At 50.2% G+C, this 18528-nt stretch overlaps 1 protein-coding gene across 6 annotated transcripts in view; it reads left to right on the top strand.

The window, feature by feature from the left end:
* Positions 1-18528, top strand: part of TOM1 (target of myb1 membrane trafficking protein) — a 58412-nt gene that overhangs the window by 32007 nt on the left and 7877 nt on the right. For all 6 annotated transcript variants that reach the window (XM_064283641.1, XM_064283640.1, XM_064283639.1 and 3 more), the window contains exons 3-11: positions 1850-1928; positions 2916-3065; positions 3449-3583; positions 3778-3924; positions 8418-8534; positions 11230-11363; positions 13199-13232; positions 13617-13710; positions 14823-14943. In XM_064283641.1, coding sequence (XP_064139711.1) covers positions 1850-1928; positions 2916-3065; positions 3449-3583; positions 3778-3924; positions 8418-8534; positions 11230-11363; positions 13199-13232; positions 13617-13710; positions 14823-14943 — 1011 coding nt within the window. The remainder of the gene's footprint in view (positions 1-1849; positions 1929-2915; positions 3066-3448; positions 3584-3777; positions 3925-8417; positions 8535-11229; positions 11364-13198; positions 13233-13616; positions 13711-14822; positions 14944-18528) is intronic.

Here is an 18528-nt window from a genome sequence, read left to right as displayed (position 1 = left end):
ATCTGCTGCAAAAGACCTCTTTAAAGTGTTAAAAAGCACAGATGTCACCTTAAAGACTAAGGTGCACTGACCCAAGCCATGGTGTTTTCAGTCACTTCATATGCATGCGAAAGCTGGACAGTGAATAAGGAAGACCGAAGAAAAGTTGATGCCTCGGAATTATGGTGCTGGCAAAGAATGTTGAATACACCATGGACTGTCAGAAGAATGAACAAATCTGTGTTGGAAGAAGTACAGTCAGGGTGCTCCTTACAAGCAAGGATGTCAAGACTTCGTCTCACATACTTCGGACTTGTTATCAGGAAGGATAAGTCCATGGAGAAGGGCACCGTGTTTAGTAAAGTAGAGGGTCAGAGAAAAAGGAGGAACCTCAGTGAGATGGATTGATACGGTGGCTGCAACAATGGGCTCGACCATAGCAGCGATTGTGGGGATGGCGCAGAACCAGGCAGAGTTTTGTTCTGTTGTGCATAGGGACACTATAAGTCAGAGCCTACTCAATGGCACCTAACAACAACAGGTTCCAGTTCAGGCTCAGGAACACTCTTCCAGGCCCTCGACGATTGGCCAAAGACACTCACTCAGCTTTCTGTCTCCATGGGCCAGGAAACCCACCTTGCTGTCTACTGCTGTCTGGTTCCTGCTACCGCTTCTCGAGCCTTCCCTCTGTCTCCTGGATCCAGGAGCTTCTCAGTGTAGGGATCCCGGGTCCAAAGGACATGCTGGCTCCTGGATGTTCTTTGACAGTGATGGAGTCCTCTTTCCCACTTCTCAGATGGCTCATTTTAAACCCAGCAGGATAGCAAAACTGACCAGTTCCCTTGTGGGCCACAATTACCCTACCACATAGTCTGCCACAATCACTTGGGTGAGAGTTACAAGATCATGGCAAGAAAGGCCACACAAAAGTGACCCGTCACACCACACATAGCAATGAGTGTGAGGATGACGCAGGACCGAGCAGTGTTTCATGCTGTTGTACATAGGGTCACTATGAGTGGGGACCAAGTCAATGGCACCTAACAACAACAACACCTGAACTGTTCTTCACCCCCTCTCCCCCCAGCAAGCACTTTCTCACTCTTCAGAGCTCAGGTGAAGGCCTTCCCTAACTTCCCCCACACCCAGCCCCAGTCCTCCCGGGACCCTGCTTGGTTCCTTCGGTTACTTGGTTTTCCCCTAGAAGTTGTGATCCCTGAGAGCAAGGTGGCGTGGATCTCGTTCACCCCGTCTCCCGAGCACCTAGGGTAGTGGCTGGCACACATTGTTAGTCGCCATAGAGTCGGCGCCAACTCACGGTGAGCCCGTGTATAACAGGACGAAACATTGCCCAGTCCTGTGCTGTCCTCATGGTCATTTGCACATGATGGGTGCTTAATAAGAATTGAATGGAAACATGGCTGGATAGAGGAGCTGGCCGGGATGAGGCCCCAGAGCTGATTCCTGTAGATTATTGGTTTTCAAATTTCACTGTGCGGCCTAAGAAGCCCCAAGGGGCAGCTTAAGGTGCACATCCTCCCTAAGGGAGTTTTGTGCTAGTGGTCTAGGGCGGGATTCCTGGAGCTTCAGCACTCACACCTCTCCTAACGACGGGGTTCTGCTGCAGCTGGCCCAGGACTACGCACTGAGAATCACCACTAAGCCGTCACGATCTCCTGAAGGGATCGTGGGGAGGCAGGGAGATTTTTATGTGATTCAAACCTGAATACGCAAAGCCAGTTGGGTCACAGGGAGACTGGCTAACAAAAGCCATTCCAGCTTTGCAGAGCCACTGATTTTAGGTGAGCTGCCTCCTGGGCTGAATAAGGATGTTCCATACCTAAACCAGCCTTCCTTTTGTCCTCCCCAGTCCCAGAGATGCCTTCCGGGCAGTGAAGAAGAGAATCGTGGGGAATAAGAACTTCCATGAGGTGATGCTGGCTCTGACGGTGAGTGCCCATTGGTCTGTCTGTCCCACAGCAGGACCGTGGTCTGTGAGGGTGGCCTCCCCTCAGGCCCAGGGGCACTCCAGACCACCCTTGGCTCCTCATCCGAAGGCTGGGAAGGGAAGACCTGTGGGCAAAGCACTGTCCTGTCTGCACTGCTGGCGAACTTGGAATGGCAAGATAGGCCTTCTGGAAAGGTTCTCCCCAGCCCATTGGCATGAGGAGCAGACACACTGAGGCCCTACATCCTTCTGCAACCACTGGCAGGAGAGCCTGGACCAGAGGACCCGCAATGACTTAGAGGCTGGTCACCCAGGCCTCTGTGGGGCAGAAGCCTGGCAGCCCAAGTCAGGTGCCACTGGGCACTCTGATACCCTGAAAAATGAGCAAAAACAAACACTGGGGCTGAGATGAGGGCAGTGGTCCACGCACAGGACAGGGACAGGCATGGGCGGGCACCCTGCTACCCAGGAGGGGCTTGCCTTGGACGGGAGCACGGAGGACACCGTTCCAGCCTTCTCACAAGCAGCAGCTACATCCCGGTGAATCAGGTTAAGCCGAAAAGCCAAGGCTGCCCCTGTGGGGAAGTAGGAAGGGAGGTTTGGTGCCATTTTCTCCAGCTTCAGGGTCACCAGCTAATGGAAAGCTCAAGTTCTCATTGATTTCCACTTGGAGGGCCACCTCCCCTCTAAACTGTGTTCAGCTTGGGGACATAATCAGGACAGAGTCCTGTGGGCATGGACCCTGGTCAGTGAGCAAGTGGTCTCCACCTGGCACCCCGCCCTCTGCCTATGTGGCCTGCCCCCCCAGCACACAAGCCCCCAAATGGGGTGTTCCCCAGTTCTCTGCGGGCTGCGGGTCCCTCTTTAGGAAGCCTCATGCCTCTGCTTGGCCTTGCCCCTGGGACGTGGATAAAGCTGTGAGGATGGGTGGTCTGGGTGACTCACCTCCTCTGGCTCGGGTGCTCACTGGCACCCCGTGGCCCTCCAGGTCTTAGAAACCTGCGTCAAGAACTGTGGGCACCGCTTCCACGTGCTGGTGGCCAGCCAGGACTTCGTGGAGGGGGTGCTGGTGAGGACCATCCTGCCCAAGAACAACCCACCCACCATTGTGCACGACAAGGTGCTCAGCCTTATCCAGGTGAGTGCTGGGTGGGGAAGGGCAAGGCAGGGCTGGAGGAGGGGCTGTCAGTGCAGGGGCTTCCTTGCCAGTGGAGAGCTCTAGGCCCCTAGGCAAGGAGAAACGTGCCCCCCTCCCCCTCCATTACTCTTCTTTTTGTGAGTTTGTCTCCATCTCCATTTCTGGTAGCTGTCTCTCCTTCTGTGGTTTTCTGCTGATTGAATGTTCTGTGCGTGAAGGGAGGCTTGTCAACTGAATGTTGCTGCGGAGGGGCAAGCTGTCTGGGTGAATGAGGTCAAAGGGCCAGCAAGTCAGGGAAAGAACCTGCAAGTGATGGAGCAGGTAGGCTCGCAGGGAGGAAGTGAGCAGTGGTTACTGGCCATGTCCCCTTGTCCCCCTCTCAGTCCTGGGCTGACGCGTTCCGCAGCTCGCCCGATTTGACAGGTGTCGTTGCCGTCTACGAGGACCTCCGGAGGAAGGGCCTGGAGTTTCCCATGACTGACCTGGACATGCTTTCGCCCATCCATACGCCCCAGAGGGTGAGGAGAGTCAGCACCGCCTGAACCCCTTGGGCAGTAGTCCCCCTTCTCACAACTTCAGGACACAGTGGGAGGGAAGGCAGGACTTACCACCTGAGGGGCTTTCTGCAGCTACTTCCTGTTAGCCCCCTGACTCCCTGGGGCCCTTATCTTTTCCAGAAATCTTTGCTGATCCTGTTTTTTTTGCCCTCTAGACTGTATTCAACTCAGAAACACCTTCAGGACAGAATTCTGTGGGTACTGACACCAGTCAGCAAGTGGACTATAACCAGCACACCGCCCCTCTGTCCACCCCGGCCGTACCTCCTAGCGACACACCCATAGCACCAACCCCTGAGCAGGTAAACAGCAGGTCAAGATGGGGGGTCTGAACTCTCTCCACACACCTCAGGGAGGGGACCACCTGTCAGTATGGAAATTATTATCAGATGAGCCTCCACTTAGTCCTGACACCAGCCCCATGGGGTATGTATGATTCTTCCTGTTTTAGAGATGAGGTAATTGAGCCTCAGAGAGACGAGTTAACTTACCCAGAATCACACAGCTCATCAGAGACAGCTGGGTTCGAGCTCAAGTGTGTCTGACTCCAAGCAGGCTCTGTCCTGTACCTCGGCAGTTTTTCAGACTGTGCTTCCTCTCAGTAGAGCCCTGGGGAAGGTATCATGGAGAAGAAATGTCCTCATCAAGTAGAGCAGCTCTTTTTTGTGTGGTTTGCTTCTTTATTCATGAAAGATTTCATTTGAACAGAGGTTCTAGCTGAAACAATTTTAAAACATCTTCACAACTGGGTCACAAAAAATAAACACCTCTGCGTTGCACTATGTTGCTTCCTACAAACAAGCCTCAAGAAGAAGATTTGACGCCTACTGTCCATAAAGATTCTAGAGGTCAGGGCCTGGGGGCCAGTTTTCCCAGAGCCCGTTGACTAGCTTTGGAGGATTACCCGCCTCAGACTCGGTGGCACACAGGCCTCAGGGCCTTCCTCCAAGCTGTTTGGAGAGTGCCGAAGCTACTGGGACTTCTACAGCCAGGACCAGCGTTAGCTGGCTGCTCAGTCATTTTAGACTTGGCCGTTGGGATGCGTGCTTTTGAGGTGTTTTACAAACTCCAGACACATCACATCAGCCAAGTGGAAGCGCTTAGCTGCTTAAAGTGCTGGTGAGAAGGACACAGGTGGATGATGGAAAAAAATGGAACAGCTCTCCAAAGGAGTCTTCACCAGTCACATACCCGCTGGTATGTGGACTTACAAACGAATAAACTTACCAGCAGCTTTTCACACCCTAACCTGTTTGAAACTTCTGTACTTTGATATTTCATAGCAAGTTATGAAATCACCCCCCCACCCAAGATTATAAGTATTATTGGAAAAGTTTTGCCAACTGGATAAAATAATTAAAGGTACATTAAAAATGCTAAAATCCACCCTGTGATCCAAAAATTATCTAAAAAAACCCAAAACACATTGCTCTCGAGTCGATTCCAACTGACAGCGAGCCTACAGGACAGAGTAGAACTGCCCCATAGGGCTTCCAAGGCTGTAATCTTTACGGAAGCTGACGACTACATCATTTTCCCACGGAGTGGCTGGTAGGTTCGAACCGCCAACCTTTTGGTTAGCAGTCGAGCACTTTAACTAACCACTGTGCCGCCAGGGCTCCTCAAATTATCTAACCAAGTTGTACTTTTAATCAATTTGCCTGAAGTCTAGCATGTGTGTGAATTAAGGTTTTGATTGCTGTTTGTGTAGAAGATTCTTGCTGAATAAAACTGAGTGGTCTTAGTTTGCAGGAGCCCTGGTGGCGCAGTGGTTAAGAGCTCAGCTGCTAACTGAAAGGTCAGCTGTTCGAATCCACCAGCTGCTCCTGGGAAACCCAAGGGGGAAGTTTTATCCTGTCCTGTAGGGTTTTTTTTTTTTTTTTGTAGGGTTGCTTTGAGTCGGAATTGACTCAACAGCAATGGTTTTTTTGTTTAGTCTTCGTTTAATTTCAGCGTCCCCTTCTGACTCCTGGTGCACGTGAAGACGTTCTGGCACACACTGACATGACTCCCAGACTCCTTTGTAATTAAGTCCCATCTGACTTGGATACACTGGGTTTGTGTGCAGTAGTTTTTCCACTCACTCATACTGAAACATGCATTAAAAGGTCGAATACCCACAGGTTTGGCAGGTTTTAGAAGATGTCAGTGAGCCACAGTGGGCATGCCACGTGTCTCTCTGCTCCCCTTTCCACATCTGTAAAAGCTGGGATAATGGTACCTACCTCGTAAGACAGTGAAGTTAAACTAGAGATGTAAGTTTAGCGCCTGTGCTTAGTAGGTGGTCAGTAAGTGGTAGCTGCTATCACAGTCATCATCAGTTTACATAAAACCTGTTGCCATCGAGTCAATTCCAACTCATAGCAACCCTATAGGACAGAGTAGAACTGTGCCCCATAGAGTTTCCAAGGAGCACCTAGTGGATTCGAACTGCTGACCTTTTGGTTAGCAGCCATAGCACTTAACCACTACACCACCAGGGTTTCCATAGTGGCACTCATTCTGAACTCAGCTATAATTTGGACACACAATTTAGACTGTACTAGCATTTCCCAAAATGTATTCCACTTAATATTAGACCCACGAGATAGTCCGTGATAAAAGGGTTCTTCAATCAAATAAATTTTAGAAGCTTTCATGTTGATCTCTTTTTGGGGGTTCATAGTGTACATAGTGTACATTAGGATATTAACCACCCTAGAGTCCCACAGCATAAGACAGTTAATGCCGGTGGCCTCTCATAGCCTAACCTGTTGGAAGTGGCTGTGTGACTTTACTTAGAATGTTTCCCAAAGCATGAGACCTCGGAACCCTTTGATCATTGAAAGCCTCTTAACACCCCTTGGATCAGTGTTCCATGGGCAAGACTGCCCTAAATCAGAGTTTCAGATTCAGGGTGGAGCCTGGGACACCAAAGGAGGCCAGGAGCAAGACACAATCCCAGTTACCCAAGGAGGAGAAAGAAGGTGAATTCCCAGTTACCCCAGGAGAGAGAGGACAAGACCCCAGCTATCCTAAGAAGGAAGGAGAGGACAAGACCCCAGTTATCCCAGGAGGAGAGAGGGGACAAGATCTCAGTTACCCCAGGAGGAGAGAGGGCAAGATCCCAGTTACCGTAGGAGGAAGGAGAGGACAAGATCCCAGTTACCCTAGGAGGAGAGAGAGGACAAGATTCCAGTTACCCTAGGAGGAGAGAGAGGACAAGATCCCAGTTACCCTAGGAGGAGAGAGAGGACAAGATCCCAGTTACCCTAGGAGGAGAGAGAGGACAAGTTCCCATTATCCTAGCGGGAGAGAGAGGACAAGATCCCAGTTACCCTAGGAGGAGAGAGAGGACAAGTTCCCATTATCCTAGCGGGAGAGAGAGGACAAGATCCCAGTTATCCTAGCGGGAGAGAGAGGACAAGATCCCAGTTATCCTAGGAGGAGAGAGAGGACAAGTTCCCATTATCCTAGCGGGAGAGAGAGGACAAGATCCCAGTTATCCTAGGAGGAGAGAGAGGTCAAGATTCCAGTTATGCTAGGAGGAGAGAGAGGACAAGTTCCCATTATCCTAGCGGGAGAGAGAGGACAAGATTCCAGTTATCCTAGGAGGAGGGAGAGGGCAAGATCCCAGGTACCTGAGAAGGAGAGAGAGGACAAGATCCCAATTATCGGAAGAGAAGAGCAAGGACAAAATGCCAGCTATCCCAGGAATAGAGAGTGGGCAAGATTCCAGTTATCCCAGGAAGAAAGAGAGGGCCCGTGGCTCAGGACAAGTCAGGGCCCAGGCCCGTCACAGGGACACTGGGAGGTCAGAGCACAGGCAGCAGCAGAGATTGCAGTTTGGGGCGGGAGCACTTGCTGTGGATGAGGAGGACTGCAGAGCGGGGCCTGGCTGGGCCTGACTAGGGTGAGCCAGCAGGTGTGTCGTTTAGTATGACCATGCCCAAGGCCTAGTAGCCCACAAAACAGAGCCACTGAGCGAGTTCGTTTTTAACAAGCTTTATTGAGGGATAACCCTTGGCCTTATTGAGGGATAGTTGGCAGATGGCGGTCTGCACATATTAAAACTACGATTTGATGCATTTGGGCACATATGTACATCCGTGAAACTGTCACCGCATTCAAGATAATGAACACATCCATCACCCCGCAGAAGGTTCCTTGACAACCACTGAGTTTTAACTGCATCATGTCTAATTAAATGAAGCGCCCATGCTTTCTACTCCCTCGCTATCTGAAGCTCTCTTTCTCCCTCCCCCCACTGTACCCCACCCCACCCTTCATTATTAATGCAGGAGAGCTCCTTTCTCCCAAAGACTCTCCCAGACCTTCCATCTCAGAGCAGCAGGCTCTGACAGCCCTTTGCTTTCAGGCCTCCCTGAGAAAGCAGGCACCAGAAGGAACTAATCAGGCAGCTCCCAGCAGGCCCTGGTTCAGATCCTTGTGAGGAGCCACCTCCTGAGGCCTCGTTAGCTGCCACTTTAGACCCAGGAGATGCTGAAGTCCTTCCATCCAGGCTCAGTGGTTCATTCACCCCTGGCTTGTTTTCTGTGGGCCTCTCCCTGCACCGGGCTCCCAGTTTGGAGATGGTAACGGTTGGTAGCAGCTCTGTGAGGGGGGCATCTGAGGGGGTGGGGACAAGCCCACTTCAGGCCTCTTGGTGCAGGGCTGTGGCCCAGGAGCCAGGAAGAAGGCTGTCTAGGGAAGATGCTGGCATGTCAGCTCTGGGTGCCACCCCAGGCTGGTGGTACCAGGCAGGCAGTGGCTTGGGACCCTGGCTTCTCTCACTGGAGCCCGTGGTGCATTTCAGATTGGGAAGCTGCGCAGTGAGCTGGAGATGGTGAGCGGGAACGTGAGAGTGATGTCAGAGATGCTGACGGAGCTGGTGCCCACCCAGGCCGGGCCTGCAGACCTGACGCTGCTGCAGGTGAGTACGGCCCCTCCCGCCGGCCCAGCCTCCCCGGCCCCCGGTGACTGCTGGCTCTTTGGCCCACACACATTCCTTCCCAGGGCCCACGACATGACACAGTGTGAACTCCCTGCTCACAGCAGATGCTTAAAACAGGGACCTTGGATTCCATCCGATTGGAGTTCAGATCTTGGCTTTATCACTTTTTGGTTTGGGCAAAATAGCGCTTCTTGCCTCAGTTTCCTCATCTGTGAGATCGCTCTAATAATAGCCTTTATGGTATAAGCTTGATGTGACATTTAAATAAGGTATTTCATGTAAAACACCTAGCCCTTTGCCTGGTGCAGGGCAAGCTGTCAATAAATGGTAGTAGAAAAAACGGGAAGGTGAGATTAGCAGGCAGGACTGTGGAGGAGGGCTAGGTGTGGAAGAGCGGAGCCAGCTCCGAGGCTTTGAGATGTGAGAGCAGTGGGCTTGCGGGGCGGAGGCAGGTGGGGAGCTGCTGGTTTGTGCCCCCGTGCCCCCATGCCTGCCGGGGCATCCACTGAAGCAAAAGGGGCTGTGGTTGGGGAAGGTCGCCCCCCATGGGGTCAGTCTGCAGAAATAGCCCTTAGGAACAGCTGTGGAATGACACAGTGAAGCCCTGATGGCCAAGGAGTTTTCCGAATCCAGAGGCGACAGTGCGAGTGTGATTGTCTGACTTCATGCCAGTCTCCCACTGGACCTCAAACTCCTGGAGGGCAGGGCCCCTATATGACTCATCCCTGTCCCTGCACCTAACCGAGCGGACACAGTGTACTTGCTCAGGGGTCCTTACATTATGGGTGGGGGGTGGGAGTCTTGGGGTTGAATGAATGAACAAACTAATGAATGTGAAGACTAAACGAGGGCTTATGAGAAAAGATGAGCGAGCTGGGGGCCGCAGGATTGCTGTTGTTCAGTCAGTTTTGTATGTCCCAAGCCGAGGCCACGTGGGTGTGAGTGCTTTTGGTGGGCAAGGTTGACACAGTGACAGCCCTTGGGCAGTAAGCACTTCCCTGTGCCAGGCTCTGATGCAGACACTTGATAAACATTCACTCATTGAACCTCACCACTTCCCTCTCCCCCATGAGGTAGGTACTCTTATTATCCCCATTTTCCAGATTAGGAAACTGAGGCAAAAAAAAAAAAAAGGTAATGTGCACAGAGTCACATGGCTGGTAAGTAGCAGAGCTGGGATTTGAATCTAGGGGGCCTGGCTTCAAGTACTGCTCTTGTGCTCTTGAAAGTGGCTAGCAAGGAAAAGAAGCAAGGCCACAGGTGTACATGGTACCCAGAGGAAGAGAGGGGAGGCCCGTCAGGATGTTGAACATCACTCAGCTCTGCCCTGTCCCAGGCTAAAGGCAGATGAGGAATTCCAAGCAGAAGAAGGCCTGACCTAGGAGGGAGTAGGTGACAGGGTCAAAAAAAGCCAAAATAAATATTGAGGTACCCCTAGTATTAATGATCACTCCAGGAGAAAAGTAGGCTGGAGTGTTCCTGTAGTCAGCTGTGCCTGAGGACTGTCAGTCTGGACCTCAGGCCATGACATGTTCACGTGGTGGCAGATGCCTGAAGAAAGAGACTGTTATTGACAATGAGTAGTCAAAACGTATATTGTTGTTGTTGTGTGCCACTGCGTCTATTCTGACTCATAGTGTCCCTATAGGACAGAGTGGAACTGCCCCATGGGGTTTCCTAGGCTATAATCTTTACAGGAGCAGATTGCCGGGTCTTTTCTCCTTCAGAGACGCCGGCTGGGTTTGAACGGCTGACCTTTCAGTTAGCAGCCAAGAGCTCAGTGGGCCACCAGGGCTCCATTTAAACCGACAGAGCTGTGGTTTTCTTTTCTTTTTTTTTTTTTTAATAATACAACTTCTTTTTCCCAAATAAGTTTAAATAGATGATGCTTACTAATTAAATGTCATCCTGACTTGTTGAATTGACAAATGTTTATTATGTATATATTTAAAACAAAACAACAAAAAAAGTCAACCTGTTACTGCAGTATCCTGGATTAGATCCTAGAACAGAAAAAGGACATTAATGGAAAACCTGGTGAAATCTGAATAAAGTCTATAGTTATAATATTGCACCAGTGTTCACTGCTTCACTTTGACATATGTCAAGCTAAGGAGAAGGTGGATGAAGGATATACAAGAACATTCTGTACTGTTTGCAACTTTGCTATAAATCAAAAATTATTTCAAAGTGAAAGTGCACTATTAAAAAAAAAGTTCACCAGTGAAACTAATGAGGCAGAAATGCAAAATGGGCGGGAGGAGGGGTGGTGCTGAAGATGATTGTTGAAGTCATGCACTTCATTTTCCAATGCTTTGGTCACAAACAAATCTCAATCCATCCAGAGGAGAAGCTCCGGTCTGTTCTCCAGGGTACCTTCCAGTCTCAGTTTCTCTAACCAAGCAAAAATGGCAGCAGAAACTTTTCAGAAGTCTGCACAAAGCCAAGTTTAACATGTGGTGATCTCCAGCGCATTAAATTCTAGTATAGAACACGTTAGAAGTGAAATTCAAATGTACATATGTGAACCCCAAAAACTATTCCCTGGAACTTTGAAGCCCAGTTTGGAAACCTATCCCTCCTCCAAGGCACATCCCGGGGCCAAAGTCCATCCATTGGAGATGGCCCCACTCGGGGCTGAGTGGCTGTGCTTTTCTCACTTCCTTCTCGGCAGGAGCTCAACCAGACATGCCGAGCCATGCAGCAGCGGGTCCTGGAGCTCATCCCCCGAATCACCAACGAGCAGCTGACCGAGGAGCTGCTTATCGTCAATGACAATCTCAACAATGTGTTCCTACGCCACGAACGGTACCCTACTGCCCCCCCGCTCCGGCCTCTGGCCAAACTGCCCACACTTCTCCCTTCCTCCCTGTTCTCCTGGTCTCTTCACAGCGCCTGAGCTTTCTCTTGCCTTCTTGTCAAATACAAGGCAGCCATTGAGTGGATGTTCTCCGCTGTCTTCCAGCGTGGGCATGAATTCTCCTTCTTGCCTCCTTTCCAAAGTTATCCCTGCCACCGGTGTCCCTGGGTCCACTCCTGGGGGATGGTAGTAGATGGTGGCTAAGAGCATGGCCCTGGCACCAGACAGGCCTGGTCTGTGCTTGCTTGGTCCACCGCTTGCTGGCTCTGGGACCTGAGACAAGTTACCTAACTTAATTTAGGCTCTTTGATTATAAGCTTACAAAGCCTTTCTGGCTAACTTAAGCACAAAAAGAATTTACTAGAAAAACAGCCTTTATTAAATGGGTAGCTTTCAGAATCCAAAGAGTGAATCAATGAAGCCTCCCAACAGGACAGGAAGGACAAATCCCAGGGAAGCTTAGGGGTCTCAGGGGCAGAAACTCCTGGGCCGTGTCTTCAGGGTGCCACTGTCAACAAATGGACCCGCTCTAACATCTGCCCATGCTTGTATCATGCTGTTCAAGAGTCAGATCCCTAAGAGATACTCGACTTAGCTTCGTTGTGCCCACCATTTGGGGGAGCGGGGAGAGCCCTTTGATGCCAGTCCCACTAATATCCGGTACAGTGGGGGAAGAGAAGTTCCTCAAAGAAGCACTTAGACTGCAACTGCAGAAACAGCAAGTCAGTACCTGTGAAACGAGACTCACAATGGTACCACCTCGTACGGTGGCCATGGGAGTCCGTGAAATAACATGTCTAAAGCACTTAGAGATCAGGGCTGTCTGGTTAATGGTACTAGATAGTTCAGCACCCTCTGGTCGCTTCTCATCCTCATATCTTTATCCACCAGCAGACACTCGCAGAGGGATTCCAAATCAGTTGAGAGTGGGGTGGGGCCACTGCAGGCCACATCCGCCTGGCTTCTCCTGCTCCATGGCGGTGTGTCTACCCCTCTCCACTGGGAATGAAAGAGCCCCCCTCCCTGCCATTTTGGATGCATGGGCTGAGGGGTGACTGGCGCCTCTCCGACACTCACACTCATCGGGCCTGGCATTCGCCTGGTACTGTAAGTTTACGAAGTTGCTCCCGCCCAGTGTTTTCACTTGATCCTCACAACCATCTGGGAGGCAGGTTCTACTCTTGGCCCCCTTTTAATAGATGAGGAGACTGCAGTTCAGAAGTGATGTCATTCACCCAAGGCCACACAGTGAGTGACAGGGCAGGACTCAGGTTCCAGACCAAGCTCTTCTCCATCCAGCTCACCTGCCCCTTGGCCTGTCTGAGGGGAGCGTAAGTGGCTTCATAAAGCAATGTCCGAATTATGTGTGTCTTTCTTAGACCACGTTAGAGAGCCACTGACACACACAAGTTTATAAATATATAACTGAAACAAGCTTCATGAAGCAGTGCTTACCTTTACTGCGTGCCATGCATCCTGGTTCCCTTTTCTGTCCCAGTCTAGCTTGGTTGGTTGGTTGGTCGGTTTGGTGCTGGTCATGACTAGGAATGGCCATATAATCCAAACTGGGACACTTTTGCAAGTGAAAAAGAGGTACTGTTATTAATTCCCTGGGGACAGGTATAAATTGGGTCTGTCCAGGGCAAACCAAGATGTGTTGTCACCCTGCTTGTGGACCCCATCGTTGACTTTGAGACCCTTGGTTTGAAAAGCACTGTCTGGGCTGTGCCAAGGTGGCCCCTCCCAGTGTGTCTCCTTGACTTGGGTCTTTTCTGTCTTGTAGGTTTGAACGGTTCCGAACAGGCCAGACCGCCAAGGTAAAATTCTTCTCCTTTTCTGTGACTAGGTCATGCCTGTGTCAATAGGAAGGAGGGGAGGAGGGCTGTTCTCCTCACCTCCCTCCCAAGGTATTCTGGACGGGATAGTGCTTTCTTATCCAGGCTCATAGAGGAGGCCCCTTTTAAGGTTGCATGTCACCGTCCCTTTAAATAAGGCTGTGCCACCAGCTGATGCCCAGGGGTCTTTCCAACCTCCCAGGGGGTCCAGTAGAGCTAGACATAAAGGAGAGGAAGAAAAATTCATAGCAGCCAGAGCCCTGGTGACAGGTCCTTGGGCAGAGCATGTGAGCCCCAGGGCTTCAGGGCAGGAAGTGAGGCTGTAGGCAGGAAGGATGATTGGCTCAGCATCTCGTTCCCCTCTAGGCCCCAAGCGAGGCCGAGTCAGCAGCTGATCTGATCGACATGGGCCCTGACCCAGCAGCCCCCAGCCACCTCTCATCCCAGCTGGCAGGAATGAGTAAGTGGGGTATATGGGGCTCCAGCCAGGGGTATGTTATGGTGCCGTGGACACCCCACAGTTCTAGGGATACCCTCCTGTTATACAGCTGGAACTAGAGCACCAACAGCAGAAGGTTGGCCCAAACCCCACCTTGCTAGGGTCCCAAGCTGAATCTTGCTGCAAGGTTGGGCACTCAGGACAAGACGTGGGTGTTCTCCCTCCCAGCTCCACAATTCCCAAGCCTCCTTCGATCTCAGAAATCCCACCATTCTGTGATTGCCCCTCAACACTGGGAATGCGCCATGGTTTAAACATCTGGGTGGCCTTGGGCAAGTTACTTCTGTTTCCTCCTCTGTAGCATGGGCTAGGAATGGGACCTTCCTCCCAGGTTGTTATGAGGAGTGGATAAATTAATACATGAAAAGTGATTAGACAGGGCCAGGCCCAGAGCGCACTCTTAGTAAATGTTCGCCGTCATGATCACCGTGATTGTTTTTAATGTCACTGACTGCCTGCTTCACGCCAAGCTCTAGGAAAGGATTAAGATCCCATTAGGAATCACTAATACTATACTATTTGAAAAATCAACTAAATGTCTAATCACCATCCTACTGGCTGGAGTCCTTGGGTAGTGCAGACAGCTGACGTTATCAGCTGCTAACCAAAAAATTGGAGATACCAGTCAACCCAGAGGCGCCTTGGAAGAAAGGGTGGTCTACTTCCAAAAAATCAGTCATTGAAAACCCTATGGAGTACAGTTCTACTCTGACACACGTAGGGTCGCCACAAGTCAGAGTCGACTGAACGGCAGCTGCTTTGGTTGGCTGGTTGTTTTTTATCCCACTGTTGAGCTGTTTATCAGATACAACAGCTCTGGGAGGGGCTGACTGTATCTCCCCCTTAGAGATGAGTAAACTAAAGCTAGAGAGAGGAAGTGACTTGCCCAAGGTTCCACAGCTAGCAGGTGGCCTGCCCATCCATGCCGCCCACGCCCCCCTCCCCCGCCAGCTGTGCCCCCTTTCTCCCACCTTGCTGCCTCTCTAGCACCAAGCCCTGGCCCTGGCAGAGAGCAGCTCAGTGTACCAGGATGGCCAGGCAAGTACTTCATGTGGGCCTCTCTGCCCCTGCAGACCTGGGCTCCAGCAGCGTAAGGGCCGGCCTGCAGTCTCTGAATGCCTCTAGCCGATTGGAAGACGAGTTTGACATGTTCGCGCTCACACGGGGCAGCTCACTGGCCGACCAACGGAAAGAGTAAGTGGATGGGTCATGTGTGGCTAACATTTGGCAGCGCTAGGTTGAAAGCCCAGGGCTGTCTGGTTCCCAGCCATGGTGTCTCCACCCCCATCCCAATTCCCCATTTAATTCCTCCGGGGGCAGGTGGGGAAGGTTCTGATAAGTCTCCAGGGACTTGTCAACAAGCCATTCCTGTTGTTCCACAACCACCCTTGATTTTCACAGCCATCCCTGTTGCCCACTCAAGTCTGCCCACTGTGCACCACAGCTGGCGCCTGGCCTTCCCTGTAGACCGTCCATTTCCACGAGGTGCTTTTAGCAGCCACAGGCTTATGGCCCAGAGTGTGCTAGCCGAGGCCTGGCCCTCGCCTTAACTTCTCAGGGATTGGCTCCACACAGGCTCATCAGGGGAGACAGCTTGCCTGGTGTTTTTTTTTTTTTCAGCCCTTTATTTCTGTCTGACCCCCAGCCAGGATTCTTTTTTTTTTTTTTTTAATTTTTATTGTGCTTAAGTGAAAGTTTACAAATCAAGTCAATCTCTCACACAAAAAACTTACATACGCCTTGCCACCCTCAAGGAGGTGGATTGACATGGTGGCTGCAACAATGAGCTCAAGCATAGCAACGATTGTAAGGATGGCACAGGACCGGGCAGTGTTTCGTTCTGTTGTGCATGGGGTCGCTATGAGTCAGAGCCGACTCCACGGCACCTAACAACAACAACAACATACCCCCATTTGCTCTCCCCCTGATGAGACAGCCCACCCCCTCCCTCCACTCTCTCTTTTCCTGTCCGTTTCACCGTTTCTAACCCCCTCTAGCGTCTCATCTCCCTTCCGGGCAGGAGATGCCAACACAGTCTCAAGTGTCCACCTGATCCAAGAAGCTCACTCCTCACCAGCATCCCTCTCCATCCCACTGTCCGGTCCAATCCATGTCTGAAGAGTTGGCTTTGGGAATGGTTCCTGTCCTGGGCCAACAGAAGGCCTGGGGGCCATGACCACGGGGTCCTTCTAGTCTCAGTCAGACCATTAAGTCTGGTCTGCATCCCACCACTCTTCTGCTCCCTCGGGTTCTCTGTTGTGTTCCTTGTCAGGGCAGTCATCGGTTGTAGCCGGGCACCATCTAGTTCTTCTGGTCTCAGTCTGATGTAGTCTCTGGTTCATGTGGCCCTTTCTGTCTCTTGGGCTCGTAATTATTTTGCGTCCTTGGTGTTCTTCATTCTTCTTTGGTCCAGGTGGGTTAAGACCAATTGATGCATCTTAGATGGCTGCTTGCTAGCATTTAAGACCCTAAACGCCACTCTCCAAAGTGGGTTGCAGAATGTTTTCCTTTTTTTAAGTTTTTTTTTTTATTGTGCTTTAAGTGAAAGTTTACAAATCAAGTCAGTCACTCATACAAAAATTTATATAAACCTTGCTATGTACTCCTAGTTGCTCACCCCGTAATGAGACAGCACATTCCTTCTCTCCACCCTGTATTCCCTGTGTCCATTCAGCCAGCTTCTCTCCCCATGCCTTCTCATCTCCCCTCCAGACAGGAGCTACCCACATAGTCTCATGTGTCTACTTGAACCAAAAAGCTCACTCCTCGCCAGTATCGTTTTCTATCTTACAGTCAACAGAAGGTTTGGGGACCCTGACCACCGGGGTCCTTCTAGTCTCAGTCGGATCATTAAGTCTGGCCTTTTTATGAGAATTTGGGGTCTGCATCCCACTGTTCTCCTGCTCCCTCAGGGGTTCTCTGTCGTGTTGCCTGTCAGGGCAGTCATCGGTTGTGGCTGGGCACCATCTAGTTCTTCTGGTCTCAGGATGATGTACTCTCTAGTTCATGTAGACCTTTCTGTCTCTTGGGCTCATAATTACCTTGTGAGCTTGGTGTTCTTCAGGTGATCCAGGTGGGTTGAGAGTCATTGATGCATCTTAGATGGCGGCTTGCTAGTTTTTAAGACCCCAGATGCCGCACTTCAAAATGGGATGCAGAATGTTTTCTTGATAGATTTTATTTTGCCAATTGACTTAGATATCCCCTGAAGCCATAGTCCCCAAACCCCTGCCCCTGCTTTGCTGACCTTGGAAGCATTCAGTTTACTCAGGAAACTTCTTTGCTTTTGGTTTAGTCCAATTGCACTGACCTGCCCTGTATTGTGTGCTGTCTTTCCCTTCACCTAAAGTAGTTCTTATCTACTATCTAATTAGTGAGTACCCCTCTCCCACCCTCCCTCCCTCCCTGCTCTCATAACCATCAAAGAATATTTTCTTCTCTGTTTAAACTATTTCTCTAGTTCCTATAATAGTGGTCTTATACAATATTTGTCCTTTTGCAACTGACTAATTTCGCTCAGCATAATACCTTCCAGATTCCTCCATGTTATGAAATGTTTCACAGATTCATCACTGTTCTTTAACAACACGTAGTATTCCATTGTGTGAATATACCATAATTTATTTATCCATTCATCCCTTGATGGGCACCTTGGTTGCTTCCATCTTTTTGCTGTTGTAAACAGTGCTGCAATGAACATGGGTGTGCAAATATCTGTTTGCGTAATGGCTCTTACTTCTCTAGGATATATTCCAAGGAGTGAGATTGCTGGATCGTATGGTAGTTCTATTTCTAGCTTTTTAACGAAGCACCAAGTCGATTTCCAAAGTGGTTGTACCATTTTACATTCCCACCAGCAGTGTTTAAGTGTTCCAACCTCTCCACAGCCTCTCCAACATTTATTCTTTTGTGTTTTTTGGATTAATGCCAGCCTTGTTGGAGTAAAACGAAATCTCATTGTAGTTTTGATTTTTCTAATGGCTAATGATGGTGAGCATTTCCTCATGTATCTGTTAGCTTCCTGAATGTCTTCTTTAGTGAAGTGTCTGTTCATATCCTTTGCCCATTTTTTTTAATTGGGTTATTTGTCTTTTTATGGTTGAGTTTTTCCAGTGTCATGTAGGTTTTAAAGATCAGGTGCTGACCGGAAATGTCATAGCTAAAAACTTTTTCCCAGTCTGTAGGTAATCTTTTTTACTCTTTTGATGAAGTCTTTGGATAAGCATAGGTATTTGACTTTTAGGAGCTCCCAGTTATCTAGTTTTTCTTCTGCGTTGTTAGTAATGTTTTGTATACTGTTTATTCCACATATTAGGGCTCCTAACATTGTCCCTATTTTTTCTTCCATGATCTTTATTGTTTTAGGTTTTATATTTAGGTCTTTGATCCATTTTGACTTAGTTTTTGTGCATGGAGTGAGGTATGGTCTTGTTTCATTTTTTTTGCAGCCAGCCAGGATTCTTATAGCCAAGGAAAGCTCTGGGTTAAGAGGACCTACCTAGCTCCCATCTTTGAAAACTCCATCAAGGGCCTCTGGAGGGCTCAGAGAGCCCCCTCTTCACTCTCCAACCTAAGTAGGCAAATCCAGGTCAAATCTAACAGTCCGCAGCAATCCAGGTTCCTCAGCCCTCCGGCCCTGTCCACTGACCATAGCCAGCCCCGAGGTCTGTGCTGTATCTTTAGCCCAGGGCAGAGTCTATACTCTGGAGGCCAGGTGCCCCTGGGACCAGCAGCTCATGGTTGCCATGGAGGCAGGGACACCACCCATGGTTGTTGTGC

Source organism: Loxodonta africana, chromosome 4, assembly GCF_030014295.1.
Source record: "Loxodonta africana isolate mLoxAfr1 chromosome 4, mLoxAfr1.hap2, whole genome shotgun sequence".
Lineage (NCBI taxonomy): Eukaryota > Metazoa > Chordata > Mammalia > Proboscidea > Elephantidae > Loxodonta > Loxodonta africana.
This window is presented reverse-complemented; position numbering and strand designations above follow the sequence as displayed.